Genomic DNA, 19002 nt, shown 5'->3' with positions numbered 1-19002 from the left:
ATTCTTGACCTCGTCCATACTGATGTCTGCTCTATGTCGAAAATATCCCTTGGAGGAGCTCAGTACTTTGTTTCATTCATTGAATACCATTCCCGCAAAGTGTGGGTATATTTGTCGAAGTCTAAAGACCAGGTACTTCAATCATTTAAAGAATTCCATGCTATGGTTGAAAGGGAGACTAGCAAGAAATTGAAGGTGGTCTGATCTGATAATGGTGGTGAGTATTGCGGCCCTTTTGATGCATGTTGCAGAGCGGCCGGGATCCGAGTTGAGAAGACGCCCCCAAGACACCTCATCTGAATGGACTGGCTGAGCGGATGAACAAAACTATTGAAGAGAAGGTCCGAAGCATGTTATCCAATGCCGGATTGCCGAAATCATTCTGGGGAGAAGCCGTCAAAACAGCTGTTGACTTGATCAACCTCTCACCATCACGGCCACTTGAAGGAGAAATTTCAGAAGAAGTCTGGACAGGTCGGAAAGCGGCCTATAATCAATTGAAGGTGTTTGGATGCCGAGCTTTCGTGCATATCCCTAAAGATGAAAGAGCTAAACTTGATGCAAAGACCAAAGAATGCATTTATCTTGGTTCGCCGAGATGTGAGTTCGGGTTACGACCTTGGGATCCAACAATAAGAAGATCGTGAGTAGCCGAGATGTGATCTTTCAAGAGCATGAGAACATTCACGACATCTCGAAGCCCAAAGTCCGAGTTACTGTCAGACGAGAAGAACCCATCCCTCCTGTCCGAGCTGAAGCAGGGGGAGAAAATCAAGAAAATGAAGAAAATGATGATCAGCAACAAGCTGAAGATGACCAAGACACTGAGGTCCGAGTTGATGATGAGATCCAGGATGAGAATGATGAACCGGGTTCTCAAGCCGAAGAACAGCCGAGATATCCAACTCGAGAAAGAAGACCCTCTACGAGATACCCATATGATGAATACACTGTTGTAGCTGAAGATGGCGAGCCTCAGAGTTATGATGAGGCTGTGGCGAGCCTCAGAGTTATGATGAGGCTGTGACGAGCTCAGAGAAAGAAGAATGGGAAAAGACAATGCAAGACGAGATGAAGTCTTTGCATGAGAATCAGACTTATGAGCTGACCGAGTTTCCTAAAGGAAGACGAGTTTTGAAAAATAAGTGGGTCTACAAGATTAAGAATGAAGAGAACGGGCAAAAGCCGAGATACAAAGCCCGAATTGTAGTGAAAGACTGCAATCAGAAGAAAGGAGTAAACTTTGAGGAGATTTTTTCCTGTGGTGAAAATGACCTCGGTCCGAACCGTGTTAGTCATGGCGGCTTCGATGGACCTCGAGGTAGAACAAATGGACGTGAAGATGGCATTTCTTCACGGTGATTTAGAAGAAGAAATATATATGGAGCAACCTGAAGGATTCCAAGCTCCAGACCAAGAAGACTTGGTATGTCGGTTGAAAAAGAGCCTCTATGGCTTGAAGCAAGCACCTCGGCAGTGGTACAAGAAGTTTGAATCATTCATGACTGATCATAAGTTTGAGAAGACAGAAGTCGACCACTGCGTATTTGTGAAGAGGTATGAGGCTGGAGATTTTCTGATTTTGTTGTTATATGTTGACGACATGCTTATTGTAGGGAAAGACAAATCGAGGATAGTCGCCCTGAAAAAGGCGTTGAGCTCGTCCTTCGCAATGAAGGACCTCGGCCTTGCAAAGCAGATTCTCGGAATCAAGATCATCCAAGATAGACAGAAGAAGCTACTATGGCTGAGTCAAGAGAAATATATTGAGAAGATTCTGAAGAGATTCAGCATGGACAAAGCCAAAACAGTGAGCACCCCCCTTGCCGGACACATAAAGCTGAACCATAAGCAATGTCCGAGATCTGATGAAGACAAAGATGAGATGATGAAGGTCCCGTACCAATCCGCCGTCGGAAGCTTGATGTATGCAATGGTTTGCACTAGACCCGACTTGGCGTATGCTGTTGGAATGGTAAGCCGGTATCTGTCAAACCCCGACAAAGAGCACTGGGAAGCAGTGAAGTGGATCTTCAAGTACCTTCGAGGTACGACCGACTTATGTCTCCGATTTGGAAGAAGGCAAAGCCGAGTTGCAAGGCTACTCGGATTCTGATTTAGGGAGAGATGCCGACTCGAGGAAGTCGACTACAGAATATTTGATGAGATTTGCCGGAGGAGCTGTCTCTTGGCAATCAAGACTTCAGAAATGTGTTGAACTATCGACAACTGAGGCTGAGTACATTCCCGCTACTGAGGCAAGCAAAGTGATGTTGTGGATGAAGAAGTTCCTCATGGAACTCGGCCATGATCAAGACAAGTACGAGCTGAGTTGTGACAATCAAAGCGCAATCCATCTTGCGAAGAATTCGACCTATCACTCCCGCACTAAGCATACTGATGTGAGGTATCACTGGATCCGGGATGTGGTGGAAGGTGGAGAGCTCGAACTCGTCAAGGTGCACACTGACCAAAATTGGTCCGACATGATGACGAAACTGGTTCCATCAAGAAAATTTGAAGACTGCTGTGAAGGAGCCGGGTTGATGCTGAAGCCGACGCATTGAAGTCAGAGGGGGAGATTTGTTGGGCTTCCTCCTTCAATGCTAAGCCCAAGCCCATTGAGGGGTTTCCTAAAAACCCTAACCCTAATTTCCACTCCTCTATTTATACTCATTAGTTGTGGGTGGAGGCTAGGTCATTTGAGAGATCTCTAAAGAGAGTTTGAGTGAAACATCTCTAGGGTAGTTTAATTATCACCATTGTTGGAGAGGTTGAGTTAACCACCACATTGGTGTATTCTGATTATTTTGTAACCATTATTTTCATAGTGGATTTTTGATCTGAACTAGGTCCCGTGGGTTTTTACTTCTTCATTGAAGAAGGTTTTCCCACGTTAAAACTGGTTGTGTTCCATTTCTCTCTCTTTCTCTCCTGTTTTTCGTTTTGATTTTTCCACTGCGCTGCCCGATCTGGTGAAGTTCAGGCCGAGGTATTTCCGAGATCCGAGATCAGGATCTTGTTGATTGACTTCCGCACAAAGGCCCCCGAGCCGATCTGAGGGAACCGAGTTTTCCAAACAAATCAATCACGCCTAATCCATAAACTAGGGATTCTACCGCTCTAATTTGAGTTGGGTTTGTCCATCCGGACCAAATCTTTGCATGTCGGGCTAACAAGTGACATAAGCTCTATACCTGATCAAGATATCAAGTATGGTTTGTAAAGAAAAGAATGGCTAAACAAAAACATAAAAGGAGGGCTGGATTGTGTTGTAACTTATTTCACAATAAACAATGAAAATCAATGCAAAACAAACTCCTTTTTTCAAGAATGTGTTGTAACTTTTACACATGTATGTATGCTTCTAGCATTGATCTAACTCTGTTCCATGTGTGTGAGTCATGAATGTATGAATCATGTATATATGACACTCAATGTATGAGTTTATGCCTTTTATATGCAACCTTGAGAATTATAGCTCAATAAATTCAAATCTCTAGATTCCTAAAACTTTGAAAATATAATACAAATTGTGTAAGCTTGAGCTTTCAGAATTCTTATTTTCTCTTTATATTTTGAGTATTATAGTTTGTTTCTTCACTTGATTTGACCTTAGAGTTGACTTTGCACTTTGAAGTTGTCCCTTCACTTTCACATGTTGCCTTACCCTTCTAACTTCATTTGCGAATTGTTGCACAACCTTCTATGTTGTGCAAACATATTGAGTTAGTTGATGCTTTGTAATCATTAAAACTCCTCTTTCTTGATCTTTGTGACCTATGGTCAAATATGGTTCAAATTAATTTATTAACCTTTGCTTGTTTAAATAATTTGCAATAAAAATATAAATTAATTTATACAAAAAAGTAATTGTTTTAAAATATATGAATATTTAATTGAAGGGAGTATAATTTCTCATGTTGCACGAGATTAAATTATTTCGTACATATACAAAAAAAAGCTGATGAGTATTTTATCTCATGCAATATAAGAAAATATATTCCCTTATTTGAAATAATATTTAAATAAACTTTTAAAAAATTAATAATTATAAAAAATTTAAATTAAGGCCACCTCAAATGTTACGAACCAATTCATGTGAATCCGAATTAATTAAAGGGAAATAGTTTTTTCATTTTAATGAATTTTTTTTTATGCTACACAAACAATTATATGGTGGGGTCTCATTTTAATTTTTTTGTTTTTTCATTTTTTTTTGGATCTACTCGTATATTATGTGTGTAGCATGAGAATATTTAGTAAAATGAGAAAATTAATCCCCTTAATTAAATCAAATTAAATGAAATTAAGTCAGTTCTTTTAATATTTAAATTTAAATTTGATCGGTTTACCACAGATTTTAACATACCTGTTACTGTCCGCATACAATCCACATCTATGATGCGCCCACTGCAAGTATCAGTGGAAGACGGAGGGAAATAACTCAGAAAGAAGAGAGAGAGAGAGAGAGGGTTTTGATTTTCGTATGGTTAGGGTTTAGGGTTTAGCTGATTGAGTGAGAGGTTGTAAGGGGGAATGGAAAGCAACAAAGTTAGCAGTGAGGGAAATGCAATTCGAATCGAGAATCCATTTGCTTTGAAGGTGGGTCAAGTGTTTACGGGTTTTGGAATCGGCTGTGGAGTAGGCATCGGCGTTGGACGCCCTTTAAATTTAGGTGCTTTCTCTTTTTCTTCTCCCAATTACATGTCTCTGTGAATTTATTAGATACAAAGAGAAATGGACTTGGGACGCTTCTTCAAACCCAAAACTCAAACTTCTCTTCACAAACCATGTATTTGCTTTTCCCATTTCCATACACTTTTATCATATTCATTTGTCTCTTATTTTCTCAAAACATAATCACTCACTTAGCACCTTCACATGTATAATATACTCACATTTTATTACTTCTTGCATTTTTTTCTTCCCGAATTTGATCCTATAAAGGATTGATTCTTCTTCATGTAGGTGATATTCGTTAGGACTTGAGAAATATTACTGATAATATATTTGTGAATTTTGAATAATTTTTTTACCAATGCATATTTATATCGTGTTCATTCCATGTAGGTGCAATACCTATGTTGAATCAAGTAATGAGTGCCACCAGAGGTGCAACCGATGCATTTTCTGGCGTTAGCAGGCATGTCAATACCTCTGTAAGACAAAATCCATCATCTTGCTATTTAAAGTATGCTTTTATTATCGTGTTACTTTTTGTTTTTTGTTTTTAACGAAGTATTTGTTTCTCATATTTTATACAGTTGAGGAAGTTGGGAGCTAAAAATATTGAAGTGGGCATTGGATGTGGAGTTGGTTTTGGTCATGGTTTTGGAGTTGGTATGCCATATCTTTACATTGGATTATCATGTCATTAGTTCCATTTTTCTTGTTTGATTCATAATTGTTCCGGGTTTAACCCGGATTTGTGTAACTTGGGCCCTTCCATGGTTTGGACAACCCATATCCGGCTTAGGCCCAGTATCCGACTTAGAACTCAACCCTTAAGCCCGGATCGTGGGTTCGATCGCACTATCATCACTCTCCTGTGCAATTGCCACGATCACCTTTAGGAGAACTGCTCTAGACCCATGATCCTCCTCCATAACCGCTCATGATGGCTGCTATAAATACGTCTACAGTGCCCAAGGAAGGACACTTTAGTCACATTGCATTCATCCATACTTATCAAGCCATATACAACCATTCACTCTAACCTTACACCATCGATACTAGTTCAGACCATATCCATACTTGGCATATTCCATACACTTATCCAACAACCTAACATTGTAGTTGGTGTTCGCTCTGAACAATAATATTCTTTTGTTTTGGTCTTTGCCTGGTAACTGTGATTAGGGAGTTTTTGAACTATAAGTCTATCTGTTGTGTCTGGCAATGTTTTTAAACTTTTACATCTTCCGAAAAATCGTAGATCATTTGTTCTGAATAGTTGCCAAAATGATTCATTTAGAAACCAGACGATTTGATGTTTTAACGTTTTGTATGCTCAGAAAATCTTGAAAGCGCTTCTTGGAGGGAGCTTTCAAGTGTTTATTGATTGTATAAGTGTCCTGTATCATATATCACTGTATCATATGCATTCCATGAAATTGACTTTCAAACCACCTCTATACGGGACTACAATTAAATTACAGTTCATAAAGAATAAGGGCTGTGGCTGGCTGCATACTGCCGTCCAGTTATGATATTTTATGCATTGCCCTAGAGAAATGTTATTTTAAACAAACTAAGTTGTAAAGTTGTACATTCCTATGCATTGTATACTAAAGAATAAAATTGTGGAAGCAGAAGACAATTCTAGGAATTGCCAAAGCATGCCTAAGCCTCAGGACGCTGTAGATTAAAGTGCTGAGGTTGCATGAGACTTAGTTATCATTTATATGTTCCTGGCCATAGTCTCTTTGTCACTTGACTTGGGTGGATTCTGTTTGATTATTGCAGTTTTGAAAGACTTCCCATGTTTTATGCACATTGTTCAGTTGATAGCTGAGTTTTTATTTATTTGTTATGGCAGGCCTTGCTGTGAAACCAGGGGTGTTGAATCAAATTCAATCTTGTCTTATAGTATGTGAAATTTCTCTCATCTCAAAAATGTTGTCTTCTATTTCTTGCCTATTATGTATCTCATGTTTAAAATATTGAATTTTCTAGGTAGCAATGACAAAGATGATGATGAAGTTTGGACTTACTCCCAGTTTGCCCTTTAGTCAGGGTGCATTTCCAGCATCCTTGCAAAGTGCCATAAGCACGGTCAATACTAACCAAATGTCTACAGGAAGCATGATGCAGTTGGCAACTAAATCAGCCGACCAAGTATCACAAGGTCTGGCAGGGTCTCAGCCTATGCATATTGGTTCGGCTTTTGAAAATACTACATTAAAAGGCACTGCAGTTGACTCTGAATCTGGCAGCCGAACTGAGAAGGTTATTAGCAACTTTCTGCAAAATCCATTATTGAAGGGAGAAGGAGGAGGACTTGATGAAGCAGTATGTACTCATTTTCATAAATGACAATTAGATGTTATGCCTTCTCTTTCATGCTTTTTCTTCCTTTCATTAAAACTCATATTTATTTCTTAATGATTTTTTGGTAAACTTTTTAAAATGCCTTCTTGAAAGAAGAAATATAGTCTATAGGAGGCATTTGCCTATTGGAATAATTTTATTCCTGGGAATGTGATTCTCTCTTCCTTTTTTTGTTTGTTTGTTTTGTGTGGCTTACAAGGGAGGTCCAAGACATAGTGTGGAGATGGGGCAGGTAGGCTAAAGTTAAGGCCAAGCAGCCTTGGTGGTATTTGAACCCAGAATCAAATAGTCTCCAAAGGGACTTGGTGCCACTTGAGTTAAGGCTCCTGGGTGGAATGTGATTCTTGGATATGTTGCCAAAAGTGTTTGAATTGCCAAAAATATTCTCGAGAGTATTTGATGAAATTCCCAAAATATTCTTGAGTGCCAACTATTGGGTGGCGGCAGTAGTGATAAAAGTGCTGGCATGCTGGTGTGATGGTGCTGCTTGGTTGGTGGTAGTAAGGGTGGAGGATAAGGGATGAGGGTTGGGTAATGAAGTCTTTTTACATGCTATTAGCGGGAATTAAAGAAAAACCCTCCTCACTCCATGCAATTTTGTTTTTTGGCCAAAATATGGGAATATTATATCATTCACTGGAATATGTTTGGGAATGCCGTACTATTCCCCGGAATCCTGAAAACAATATGTGAACCTCCTGTATTGATAATGAATCTCTGTCTCCTATTTTCTGTTGTAACTATCAATTGTTACCGTATTTGTTTTTACACCGCCTTCCCTCTCAGAAAAATTATGTACATGATTAGACTTGAGTAACAGAAGATCTGTTAGTTGAAATTGTTGAGCCTGGAAAGATGTAGTTATCAGATGAGAGGGATGAGTATTTGACTTTAAATTCTTATGCACTCTTCCTGCATGCATCATCTATTGGTTAAACTATGAAAGTCGTTATTACTTCGGTGTTTTAAACAAGCACTAAATGTGTGATAGAATGTTCATTCTCTATATTATTCCCTCCTTTCCTTTTTTATTTGAATTTTTCCTTTGAGTTAATCAAATATTACTTGAAATCCTGATTCTAAAATACATTGTAGGCTGGACGCTTGCAGACAGAGAACAAAATACTTCAGATGGTAATTTTCCATTTTGTCTAGTTGGTGTTGATTTTGTAGCCAAGATGTCAAATCATAATTGATAACACATCACTTAATATAGTATATACAATTAGATTCTCAATCTTATAACTAGGGTACGTATGCTTTTTGTCAAACTTTACAATGGTTCAGTTACTTCAATTATTATTATTTATTTATTTATTTATTTTTTATTTAGGTTTTGAAGCACCAGCAAATCATTGAAGAACTTGTGGAGGAAAATGAGAAGCTTCGCCAGATACTAGTGGAGGACCTGAAAATACCATCTAGCAAACTTCAAACAAGTTCTTCAGGTAGAATTAGAAATAAGTTGCCGTGTACTGATTGTTTTGAGTGCCGAAGAAAACAAAGAAAAAAGTAGGTTAAGAATAATAATAAACTTATTGAAGTGCTTGCATGCTAAAGGGTCCCCCTGTCACCGTGATACCCCTTCATGTTTTGGGTGTTATTCCTTCCAGTGCCTCTGCTAGTCTGTTTAAGTTTTTTAGGTCATCATGGCTTACGAATTACTGGAGAGACTATAAATACTAGCTCACCTTGCCCGACGTATTAAATCAAATTAGCATTAAATGACAGGCATTTAGGAATTGTCAAGAAAGCATTTTTTATCCACTCCCAAAAATAGTTCAGCAAAAGGTATTTAGAAAAATTTAGAAGGATCTGGTTACGGGTTATCCCCTCCTGAATGCGCCCCATGTGTATATCCAAAGTTTGGTTGTATTATAAGTTTTTATTTGTGTTCTTCCCTCTTGCCCAGTGGGAGGTAAATATGAGTAAGGCCCAGGGGATTTAATTTGATTGGTCTACTGGCCTAAATTTTCTGGTTGGCTCTTTTAGACTTTTAGTCTTGGCTGAAAGCTGCTCAAGTATGAGCTTCATTTAATTAAGTGAGCTATGTCCCAACCAAGGGCAGAAAACTAGAAATTAGGGTCGGTTTGATTGTGTTCTGGTTTTTTTTTTGTTCTTAAAACTGTTTTATATAATAGTTATGGAAATATGTGTTTTCTGTGTTTTTTTTTTGTTTTGGAATTTAAATGTCAAAATACAAAACAAAAACAACTCAGTCATATTCTCTAAATTTGATTCTAAATACAAAAAAATAGTTATAATTTTTAATTTTTTTTATACAAAACAGGCTTTATCAAAAAAGTTTTTTTGTTCTGAAAATCAAAAATGTATTTTTAAAAACAATATTCAACTAGGCATTAAGGGTCTATTTGATTGTGTTCTGATTTTTTTTTGTTATTAAAACTGTTTTGTAGAATAATTATGGAAACAAGTGTTTTGTGTATTTTTTTTTTTGGTTTGATGTTTGTCATTTTAAATAACATAAGTTATGGGGTTCGCTTTTTCTACAGTCAATGTAGATAACTTGTTATCTACATTGAGCTCAAAACGACGTCGTTTTAAGGCGGAAATCATGTTATTTTTGTGATTATAATGTATTTCAGGGTTATAATAGTCTTTTTCATTATAATTTTTTAATTTTCAATTTAAAACGACGTCGTTTTGAGCTAAATGTAGATAAGTTATCTACATTTATTGTAGAAATATTAAAGTATAAGTTATGTCATTTTAGGAGAGAGATAGACACAAGAAATGAAAATCATGGGAGAGAAAGTGGGTGTTTTTTTAATTTAAATTTTAAATAAAAAAATATTTTTTTGTCTGTATCTCTCTCTCTTGAAATGACATAACTTTATGTCATTTAAAATGACAAATATTTTTTCCATTTATTATTATTATTATTTTGAAAGTTAAAAGTCAAAACACAAAAAAAAAAAAACATAATTCAACCATGTTTTCTAAATTTGATTTTAAAAAAAAATTAATTTTTTTCCCCACAAAATAGATCTTATTAAACAGGTTTTTTGTTGTTGGACCAATATGGCCTTACTTAAAACACGACTTCTGTATTTGTGTTTGCAGAGCGTAACGTCCCCAACTCCAAAAGAGAGAATGATAGTCAAAAAGAGTAGAGCTAAAAGAAAAAAAAAAAAATCTTACAACGTGATGTAGAATTTCTATGCCTAAGTATTATTTTGACAACTACGTTTTTTTAATGTGCGAGTGTGGAATATTCCCTCAATGATTTCAGTTGAACTGAATTGTTTAGTAGCGATCACGGATCCCTTTGTAAGTGACAACTAACAAGCGAAGCAAAGAGGGTGTATATATATAGATACATCCAGAAATTTTATAATTTTGTTATTGCGATGGAATCTAATGCTTTATTATGTGTGGTACAACATTCTCCCCGTTTATTTTGATCATAAATGAATAAATTCTTTAGCTTTTCGCTTTTGGCGTACAGTAATGCCTGTTGTTATAAGGGATTAATGTAAGAGATAAAATTATATTTTACACATATATAAAAATATGTGGAGTTTATATTATTTTATTTTTTTCTTCTTTTCATATAGCTCTATATGAGTTTCATACTGTATGTATGATATAATTTTATCTCTTTCAAGAAAGAATTTAAATGCTTGTTTATAATTTTATTTTTTGTGACATGCCCCTTTCCAGTGTTGCTCAAGAATGGCATAAGAAAACTAGTTAATTATTTTTTAGTTGAGAAGTATTTAATACCTTATATAAAAGCTTTTAATTACATAAAGAGGAAGGCATTGAATATTTTTGTTTTTTTATATAATGAATTTTGTTTCAATTTATTTCCGTCAAACCATACTAATGTGTTGGAAGTAGGATGTTTGTAGTCAAACTGTGTTCCTCACAGCGTACTATCTCTTAATTTAAGATTGTTAGGCCAGGAGAGACCATGTGGACATCACTTTCTAATGCAGTAAAGCCCCACCAATATCATCCTCTTTTTATTTTTCCACCACAAGTTGTTCCGTTCCTCCATTAACCCTTTCTCCCGCACTCATAAAATTCCAAAGTGCCACCTCCCCCCATCTTCAAAAGCTTGGTCACCTTCACGTATTCTTTCACATGTTCCTATTCTAACAGCTAGCAATACCACCTAACTTCTCTCTCTCTCTCTCTCATTCCTCTTCTCCACCAGGCCACTTGCAGCAGTTCATCATATGCTTACCTACCCCGTTAAGCCCGCTCCTATCTCTTGCAAGAGCAAACTTTTGGTACCACCGTCGTTGTTGGTACTTCTCTTCTTAATAAAAGAAAATAAATAAAAAGTAATTAAAATGGAAAATAAATTTCCTGTTTTAGTAAAAAGATGCACCCAACTCAATACAATGGTAGTATTTAAAAAATTTCCCTCTTGCAGTTACATAGCATGAAAGTTTTTCATTAAGTAACATATTCAACTTCCATTCTCAAAGGCAATAAATTATACAGTTATAACAGAAATAAGTAGGGTTAGACGAATCCCTTATTATTTCTAGCTATACAGACACTCGAGCAGACAACTGAAAAACTATCATTTTTTTTTTAATAAAAAAAATGCTATTTAAATTAATTGTGACTCTGTGTAATTCGGAGTTACTCCTTACTACCATACCAGATCAATGTATTTCACAGTTTGAAGTTGCAGCTGACACTAATTATTGGGTAGGTCATGTCATTAACTGAGATTTTTTATTTTAATTTTTTTTTATTTTGCTTCAAACAAGGGCTAGTTTTTTTATTTTTAAGGGAAAATCATATGAACACTGCGAGCCCTTGAAATAACAAACAAATAAGAGAACCTCCAAGAGGTAGGCAATTAAAAGTTACTCATAGTCTTGTAGAGAGACCTGAATAAACTAGATCCAACAGTTGAGGTTCATTTTGCAGAGGAACTAGAATCACATGTTAGAAGCAGCATAATACAAAAGTAGGAATCACCAAATCTGTCTTATTCAGTCAGCTAGAAAATGCTACAACGTGACAAATGACACACAGATATAAATACCCCAGCAAGATTTGGTCACCCACCCAAACAAATCACTAATAAAGCACAGAAGAATGATCAACGAAATATAAAAAAAGAAACAGCATAAAATACCAGAGTTGCTAAAAGGGAAAGGGAAAAAAGCTACACAAATACATATCTCAGTGACTCCTTCTACGTAAAGTTGAATGAATCAAAGACCCTTTCTGAGTTTAAACAAGAAGCATTGCAGCACCCCCAAACAGTGCTAGCATGAACAAGCTGCTTCCATGAACAAACGCGTTGCTTGGCTTTGAGGCCACCGGATTATGAGAAGGTGGTTCTCCAATCGACGGTGGCGGTGAAGTATGTGGTGTCCCCGGTGAGGGAGATGAAGCAAGAGGAGGAGCAGAGGATGAAGGTGGTGATGTGGGAAGAGTTGGGCTTGGGCTTGAGCTTGAGCTTGGGCTCCCGGCACTTGGGGGTGATGAAAATGGGGAGGAGGCTGGTGGAGGATTGTTAACGTTGAAGAATGGTGGCATGGTAGGAAGTGTCGGTGCAGGGGAAGGAGCTTGTGCTGCGGACATTGCCACTAGAACCAAGGACATGGCTAGCACGTGCATGACACTCGTAATTGCCATGATTGCACCGAAGAGATAGGGAACACAGGAAGACAAAGAGAAAGGCAGAGAGAGAGAGAGTGTGGTTCTGAAGAAGAACTGAGCAACGACGTTTTGTGATTTATATATGGAAAAACATTTTATAATGTTGCGTCAGAATTCAAATTCAATTTACATCTTGTGACCGCTCGATTTGCATGCAGTTTTTTTTTAAATAAATATAAGATCCATTATTAACTCATCATTAATTGAGTTACAGCATGAGAATTTAATTCTAATGCAGAATGAGAATATCAAATCCATCTGTATATAATAGTAAAGATAAGTTCAAAGAGATGTCAGTGTTTTATTTTTGTGACACTAAAATGCGCGAATATTTCATGCAATCAAGCGTGGGAATGGTATTGACACGTATTTTAGACAGAGAAAACTTGAAGGTAGGAGGCATCTTGTTGTGAGGTCCAACAACAATAGTAAAACACCAATGGAATTCGAATAAGCCATTTAAAATTACTTATATTCAATATCTTTTATGTTCTGTTTTGCTAGGAAACTACTACATGAATTTTTTTTATTTTGATAAACACATGAATTTTATTAAGTCTGTCATGTCCTAATACCACTTTTTATTGTGTATTAATGTATAAAAAAAATTGAGAGCAGTAACTATTTTTTTTTTAAACAGTTGTGCTGGCAAATTTGTCGATATATTTAAAATTTATAGTCCATAGACATTAGGCTATTGAACTTTTTCATATTTAAAATAAATTAAAATGATAAATTGATCACCCTTTTATATATATATATATGTGTGTTTTTTTTTTCTTTGTTCAGTGTTGGTTCTTCATGCTCATAGATACATTTCATCCCTCCTTTTCATGCCATACCTGCCTGCAACAAGTCATGTAGCATGCTGCATGATGGATATTTTTTTTGGGAAATTGGAAGAAAATGAAGAAAGAGAGAGAAAACAGAAGGATAAAGGAAAGACCGAGAGACAGATTTGCAGAGAGGGGAAAGAGAAATTCGATGAGGGATGATGGAGAAAAGTTAGGAAATAAAAATTTGTAAAAGAAGCATTGCGAGAAAGAGAGGGGAGAATCATGGCAAGATAATTTGGTTTATTTCACTCATATTCCTTAAATTTTGTGAAAATAGTAAATTATAACATTTTTTAAATGTTACTAGGTGATATGCTAAAGTCTCAATTATTTGTATTGTTTCCACTTTTTACTTCCTGCTTTATTTAAATATGAGTAAATATTTTTTGGTCCTCGGTAAATTTCACGATACCTGCTTTAGTCCCTAGCAAATAAAAAGACCCATAGTAGTTCCTAAGAAATTTAAAATGGACTCATTTTAGTATTTTTAGGGACTAATATGGGTCTTTTTTAAATTTGTGAGGGACCACAATTTCAACTAAATGGTTCATTTTGAATTTTTTAGGAATCACGATGGACCTTTTTATTTGTTAGAGACTAAAACAAGATGAAATTTGCTGAGGACCGAAAATGGTATTTACTATTTAAATATTATCATGTTTTTAGGCGTTAGGGCCCTCTTTATTTAAAAAAAAAAAAATATTTTCATGTCAGCTCATGTAATAATAGAAAGGGCAGAGTTTACTTTTCAAAAAGAAAATTGTAAGTACATACTCACAATTTCAAGTTTTTTTTTTTTTTTTTGGTACATCACAATTTCAAGTTTTAACCATTTAAGTAACTGTGTTTGTGCACGTTGGAACTTTCGCAAAATGACAAATGCGTCCATTGCTTTCACATTAAGAATAGCATATGTTCTTCCACGACATTTCAAAAAAATTAAAGTGTTGTGTATCAAAGTTTGACATATTTTGATATATATAATATTTAAAATTTTATTACATGAAAAAATTAATCAATATTTTGTCAAATTAATATAATATAAATTAAAAATGGATATTGAATAAATTTTATTAGAGTATATAAGAGATTTTTAATTTAAAAATATAATAATAAATATTTACATCTTCTGTTTCTTTGTAAAATTGATGGGTATTATAAGTTTAATTTTATTTTTTTGTTAAATCATTGCACATTAAATATAATATATACAACAGAAATGAAATATTATTTAATATAAAAATATGTTCTAATATGTCAAAATTTAATATTTTTTAAAATTAATATATCAAAATATCGTGTTATATCTGTTCGGCTTCCTCCTTCAATGCTAAGCCCAAGCCTATTGAAGGATTTCCTAAAAATCCTAGATCTCACCTCCTCTATATATTCATTAGGTGTGGGTGGAGGCTAGGTTAGATTGAGAGAAAAATTTGAGATATTTGAGAGCAAAGCTTTAAAGCTTTGTATTTGAGAGATCTCTAGAGAGAGTTTGAGTGAAACATCTCTAGAGAGATTTGATTATCACCATTGTTGGAGAGGTTGTGTTAACCACCACTTTGGTGAATTTTGATTCTTTATATCCATTATTTTCATAGTGGACGTTTGATCTAGACTAGGTCCCGTGAATTTTTACTTCTTCATTGGAAAAGGTTTTCCCACGTTAGAATCTGTTTGTATTCTTCTTCTTTCTCTCTCCTATTTGTGTTTTTCTATTTTTTTTGCTGCGCTGCCCGACCTGGTGAAGTTCAGGTCGAGGTAATTGCCGAGATCCGAGATATAGGATCTTGTTGACTGACTTCCGCGAAAATGATGCTTAGCTGACTTGAGGGAACCGAGTTCCCAATAATGGTATCAGAGCCCGAGTTCGACGGGTTCTGAGAAAGACGAGATGGAGACCAGTGGCATAACCCATGATGGAGATATGTTCAAGCTGACCGCAGACAATTTCACCTATTGGAGACCGACGATGGAAGATCATCTCTATTGTAAAGATTTACATGAGCCCATTATCCTTGATGAGAGACCGGAAGGCAAAATCGATAAGAAGTGGGAGATTCAGAGTCGTAAGGCGGTAGCTACAATCAGAAAATATATTGACAAAAGCCTCTTTGAGCACGTGTCCGAGTTCACGAACGCGTACGAGTTGTGGACGAAGTTGGAGTCTATGATTCAGAAGAAGACTCCCAGGAACAAAGCACACCTGGTTCACCGGTTGGAATACAAGGACGGTATGAGCATGATTGAACACCTCAACACCTACAAATGTATTGTGAATCAGCTATCAAAGGCTGAGATGAAAATTGATGACGAGATGCAGGCCTTGCTGTTGTTGAGTTCGCTGCCAGAAAGCTAGGATACTCTGGTGGTGACCTTGAATAATTCGACTCTAGATGGAAAATTGAAGATGGAAGTCGTGACAGACAGCCTCTTGGGCGAAAAAGTCAGGAGAAGATAACGAGGTATTTTGAGCACGTCTGAGGCCAACGTGTCTAAAAACAGAGGGAAATTCGACTCCCGGGGTAGAAGCAAGAGTCGTGGTCGAGATCGTGATAGAAGAGGAAAGTCTAGAGGTCGGTCAAAGCCGAAATATGAGTTGAAATGCTTTTACTGTGGAAATACAGGTCATAAGAATCCATGCTACTGGACCCTGCAGAATGACGAGAAGAACGACTCTGTGAAGCTGGATCAGATTATTCCAAAGAAGAGGGAAGACAAGAGCATCACTGCTATGGCTGCCAACTCGGATGTCGAGATATTCCTCCTTGGTGAGGATAATTATTTGAATGTAGCATATGATGACTGCACCTGGATTGTTGACTCAGATGCCTCCTTCCACGTTACTCCACACAAAGGTTTTTTCTCCTCTTACCGAGGTGGTGACTTTGGAGTCGTTAAGATAGAAAATCAAGTGACCAGGAAGATTGTTGGTGTCTGCGATGTAACCCTGACCATAGATGTCGGATGCCGACTTGTGTTGAAAGATGTAAGGCGTGTTCCTGACATGCGATTGAACCTAATCTCGGTAGGCAAGCTTGACGATGTCGGGTTAGTGAACTACTTCGGTAGTGTTAGATGGAAACTGGCCAAGGGAAACTTGGCTGTGGCCCGAGGTAAGAAGGAAGGCTCCTTGTACATAATGCAAGGAAAGATCAATGGCGGAGAGGCAAATTTTGTCCGAGATGGATTTAGCTTGGAGCTATGGTACAAGCGCCTCGGTCACATGAGCGAAAAAGGGCTCTAAATCCTGAACAAGAAAGGATTACTGACGGGTTGAAAGGCCAAGCGTTGGAGAGTTGCATGCATTTCCTTGCTGGAAAGCAGCACCGGGTTTCTTTCGTGAAACCGAATCAACCCAGACGACGTAGGTACATTCTTGACCTCGTCCATACTTATGTTTGCTCCATGTCGGAAAAATCTCTTGGAGGAGCTCAGTATTTTGTTTCATTCATTGATGACCACTCCCGCAAAGTGTGGGTTTATTTGTTGAAGTCTAAAGACCAAGTACTCCAATCCTTTAAAGAATTCCATGTTATGGTTGAAAGGAAGACTGGTAATAAATTGAAGGTGGTCTGATCTGACAATGGTGGTGAGTATTGCGACCCTTTTGATGCATACTACAGAGCGACTGGGATCCGACTTGAGAAGACGCCCCCCAAGACTCCACAATTGAATGGACCTTCTGAGAGGATGAACAAGACTATTGAAGAGAAGGTCCGAAGTATGCTATCCAATGCCGGATTTCCGAAATCATTATGGGGAGAAGCCGTTAGAACTGCTGTTGACTTGATCAACCTCTTACCATCACGACCACTTGAAGGAGAAATTCCAGAAGAAGTCTGGACAGGTCGGAAAGCGGCTTATAATCAATTGAAGGTGTTTGGATGCCGAGTTTTCGTGCATATCCCTAAAGTCGAAAAGGCAAAGCTCGATGCAAAAACAAAGGAATGTATTTATCTCGGTTCACCGAAATCCGAGTTTGGTTTTTGACTTTGGGATCCAATCAATAAGAAGATAGTGAGAAGCTGAGATGTGATCTTTCATGAAGATGAGAACATTCAAGACATCTCGAAGCCCAAAGTCCGGGTTACTGTCAGACGTGAAGAACCCATCCCTCCTGTCCGAGCTGAAGAAGGGGGAGAAAATCAAGAGAATGAAGAAGTTGATGACCAGCAACAAGCTGATGATGACCAAGACACTGAGATCTGAGTTGATGATGAGATCAGAGATGAGAATGATGAACCAGGTTCTCAAGCTGAAGAACAACCGAGATATCCAACTCGAGAAAGAAGACCCTCTACAAGATACTCATATGATGAATACACCGTTGTTGCTGAAGACGGTGAGCTTTAGAGTTATGATGAGGTTGTGACGAGCTCAGAGAAAGAAGAATGGGAAAAGGCAATGCAAGACGAGATGAAGTCTTTGCACGATAATCAGACTTATGAGCTGACCGAATTGCCAAAAGGGAGACGAGCTCTGAAAAACAAATGGGTCTACAAGATTAAGAATGAAGAGAACCGGCTGAAGCCGAGATACAAAGCCCGGATTGTAGTGAAAGGCTGCAATCAAAAGAAAGGTGTAGATTTTTAGGAGATCTTTTTTCCTGTGCTGAAAATGACCTCGGTCTGAATTGTGTTAGCCATGGCGACTTCTATGGACCTCGAGGTAGAATAAATGGACGTGAAGACAACATTTCTTCACTGTGATTTAAAAGAAGAAATATATATGGAGCAACCTGAAGGGTTCCGAGCTCCAGACCAAGAAGACTTGGTATGTCGATTGAAAAAGTGCTTCTATGACTTGAAGCAAACACCTCGGCAGTGGTACAAGAAGTTTAAAGTCACAACTGTGAGCACCCCCCGGCCGGACATATAAAGCTGAACCAGAAGCAATGTCTGAGATTTGATGAAGACAAAGACGAGATGCTGAAGATCCTGTACCAATCCGACGTCGAAAGCTTGATGTACGCAATGGTTTGCACTAGACCCGATTTGGCATATGTTGTTGGAATGGTAAGCCGGTATTTGTCAAACTCCGGCAAAGAGTACTGGGAAGCAGTGGAGTAGATCTTCAAGTACCTCCGAGGTACGACCAACTTATGTCATTGATTTGGAGAAGGTAAAGCCGAGTTGCAAGGCTACTCAGATTCTTATTTAGGGGGAGATTCCGACTCGAGGAAGTCAACAACGGGATACATGATGAGATTTGCTAGAGGAGCTGTCTCCTGGCAATAAAGACTTCAGAAGTGTGTTGCACTATCGACAACCGAGGCTGAGTACATTGCCGCTACTGAGGCAAGCAAAGAGAAGCTGTGGATGAAGAAGTTCCTCATAAAACTCGGCCATGATCAAGACAAGTACGAAATGGGTTGTGACAATCAAAGCGCAATCCATCTTGCGAAGAATTCGACCTACCACTCCCGCACTAAGCACATTGATGTGAGGTATCACTGGAC

General features: G+C 37.5%; 2 protein-coding genes across 3 annotated transcripts; one reads left to right on the top strand and one right to left on the bottom strand.

Moving 5' to 3' along the window:
* The first annotated feature begins 4431 nt into the window (after nt 1-4431).
* Nucleotides 4432-10460, top strand: LOC133289947 (uncharacterized). 2 transcript variants are annotated; one of them, XM_061487996.1, is made up of 8 exons: nt 4432-4678; nt 5074-5162; nt 5268-5343; nt 6542-6591; nt 6679-7014; nt 8149-8187; nt 8387-8501; nt 10138-10460. In XM_061487996.1, the coding sequence occupies exons 1-8, from the start codon at nt 4540-4542 to the stop codon at nt 10185-10187; spliced, it is 894 nt and encodes a 297-aa protein (XP_061343980.1). In that variant the 5' UTR covers nt 4432-4539; the 3' UTR covers nt 10188-10460. The 2 variants fall into 2 exon arrangements, with proteins under 2 accessions (XP_061343980.1, XP_061343979.1); XM_061487995.1 differs by lacking the exon at nt 10138-10460 and having other exon boundaries at nt 8387-8701.
* A 1816-nt stretch (nt 10461-12276) lies between these two features.
* LOC133289914 (4-O-methyl-glucuronoyl methylesterase 1-like) lies at nt 12277-12684 on the bottom strand. Its single transcript, XM_061487942.1, has one exon. The coding sequence runs from the start codon at nt 12682-12684 to the stop codon at nt 12277-12279; it is 408 nt and encodes a 135-aa protein (XP_061343926.1).
* Nucleotides 12685-19002: the final 6318 nt, after the last annotated feature.

The sequence above is a fragment of the Gastrolobium bilobum genome, unplaced genomic scaffold (genome assembly GCF_033153095.1).
Source record: "Gastrolobium bilobum isolate Gb01-03AN ecotype WA unplaced genomic scaffold, APGP_CSIRO_Gbil_v1 utg16824, whole genome shotgun sequence".
Classification (NCBI taxonomy): domain Eukaryota; kingdom Viridiplantae; phylum Streptophyta; class Magnoliopsida; order Fabales; family Fabaceae; genus Gastrolobium; species Gastrolobium bilobum.
This window is presented reverse-complemented; position numbering and strand designations above follow the sequence as displayed.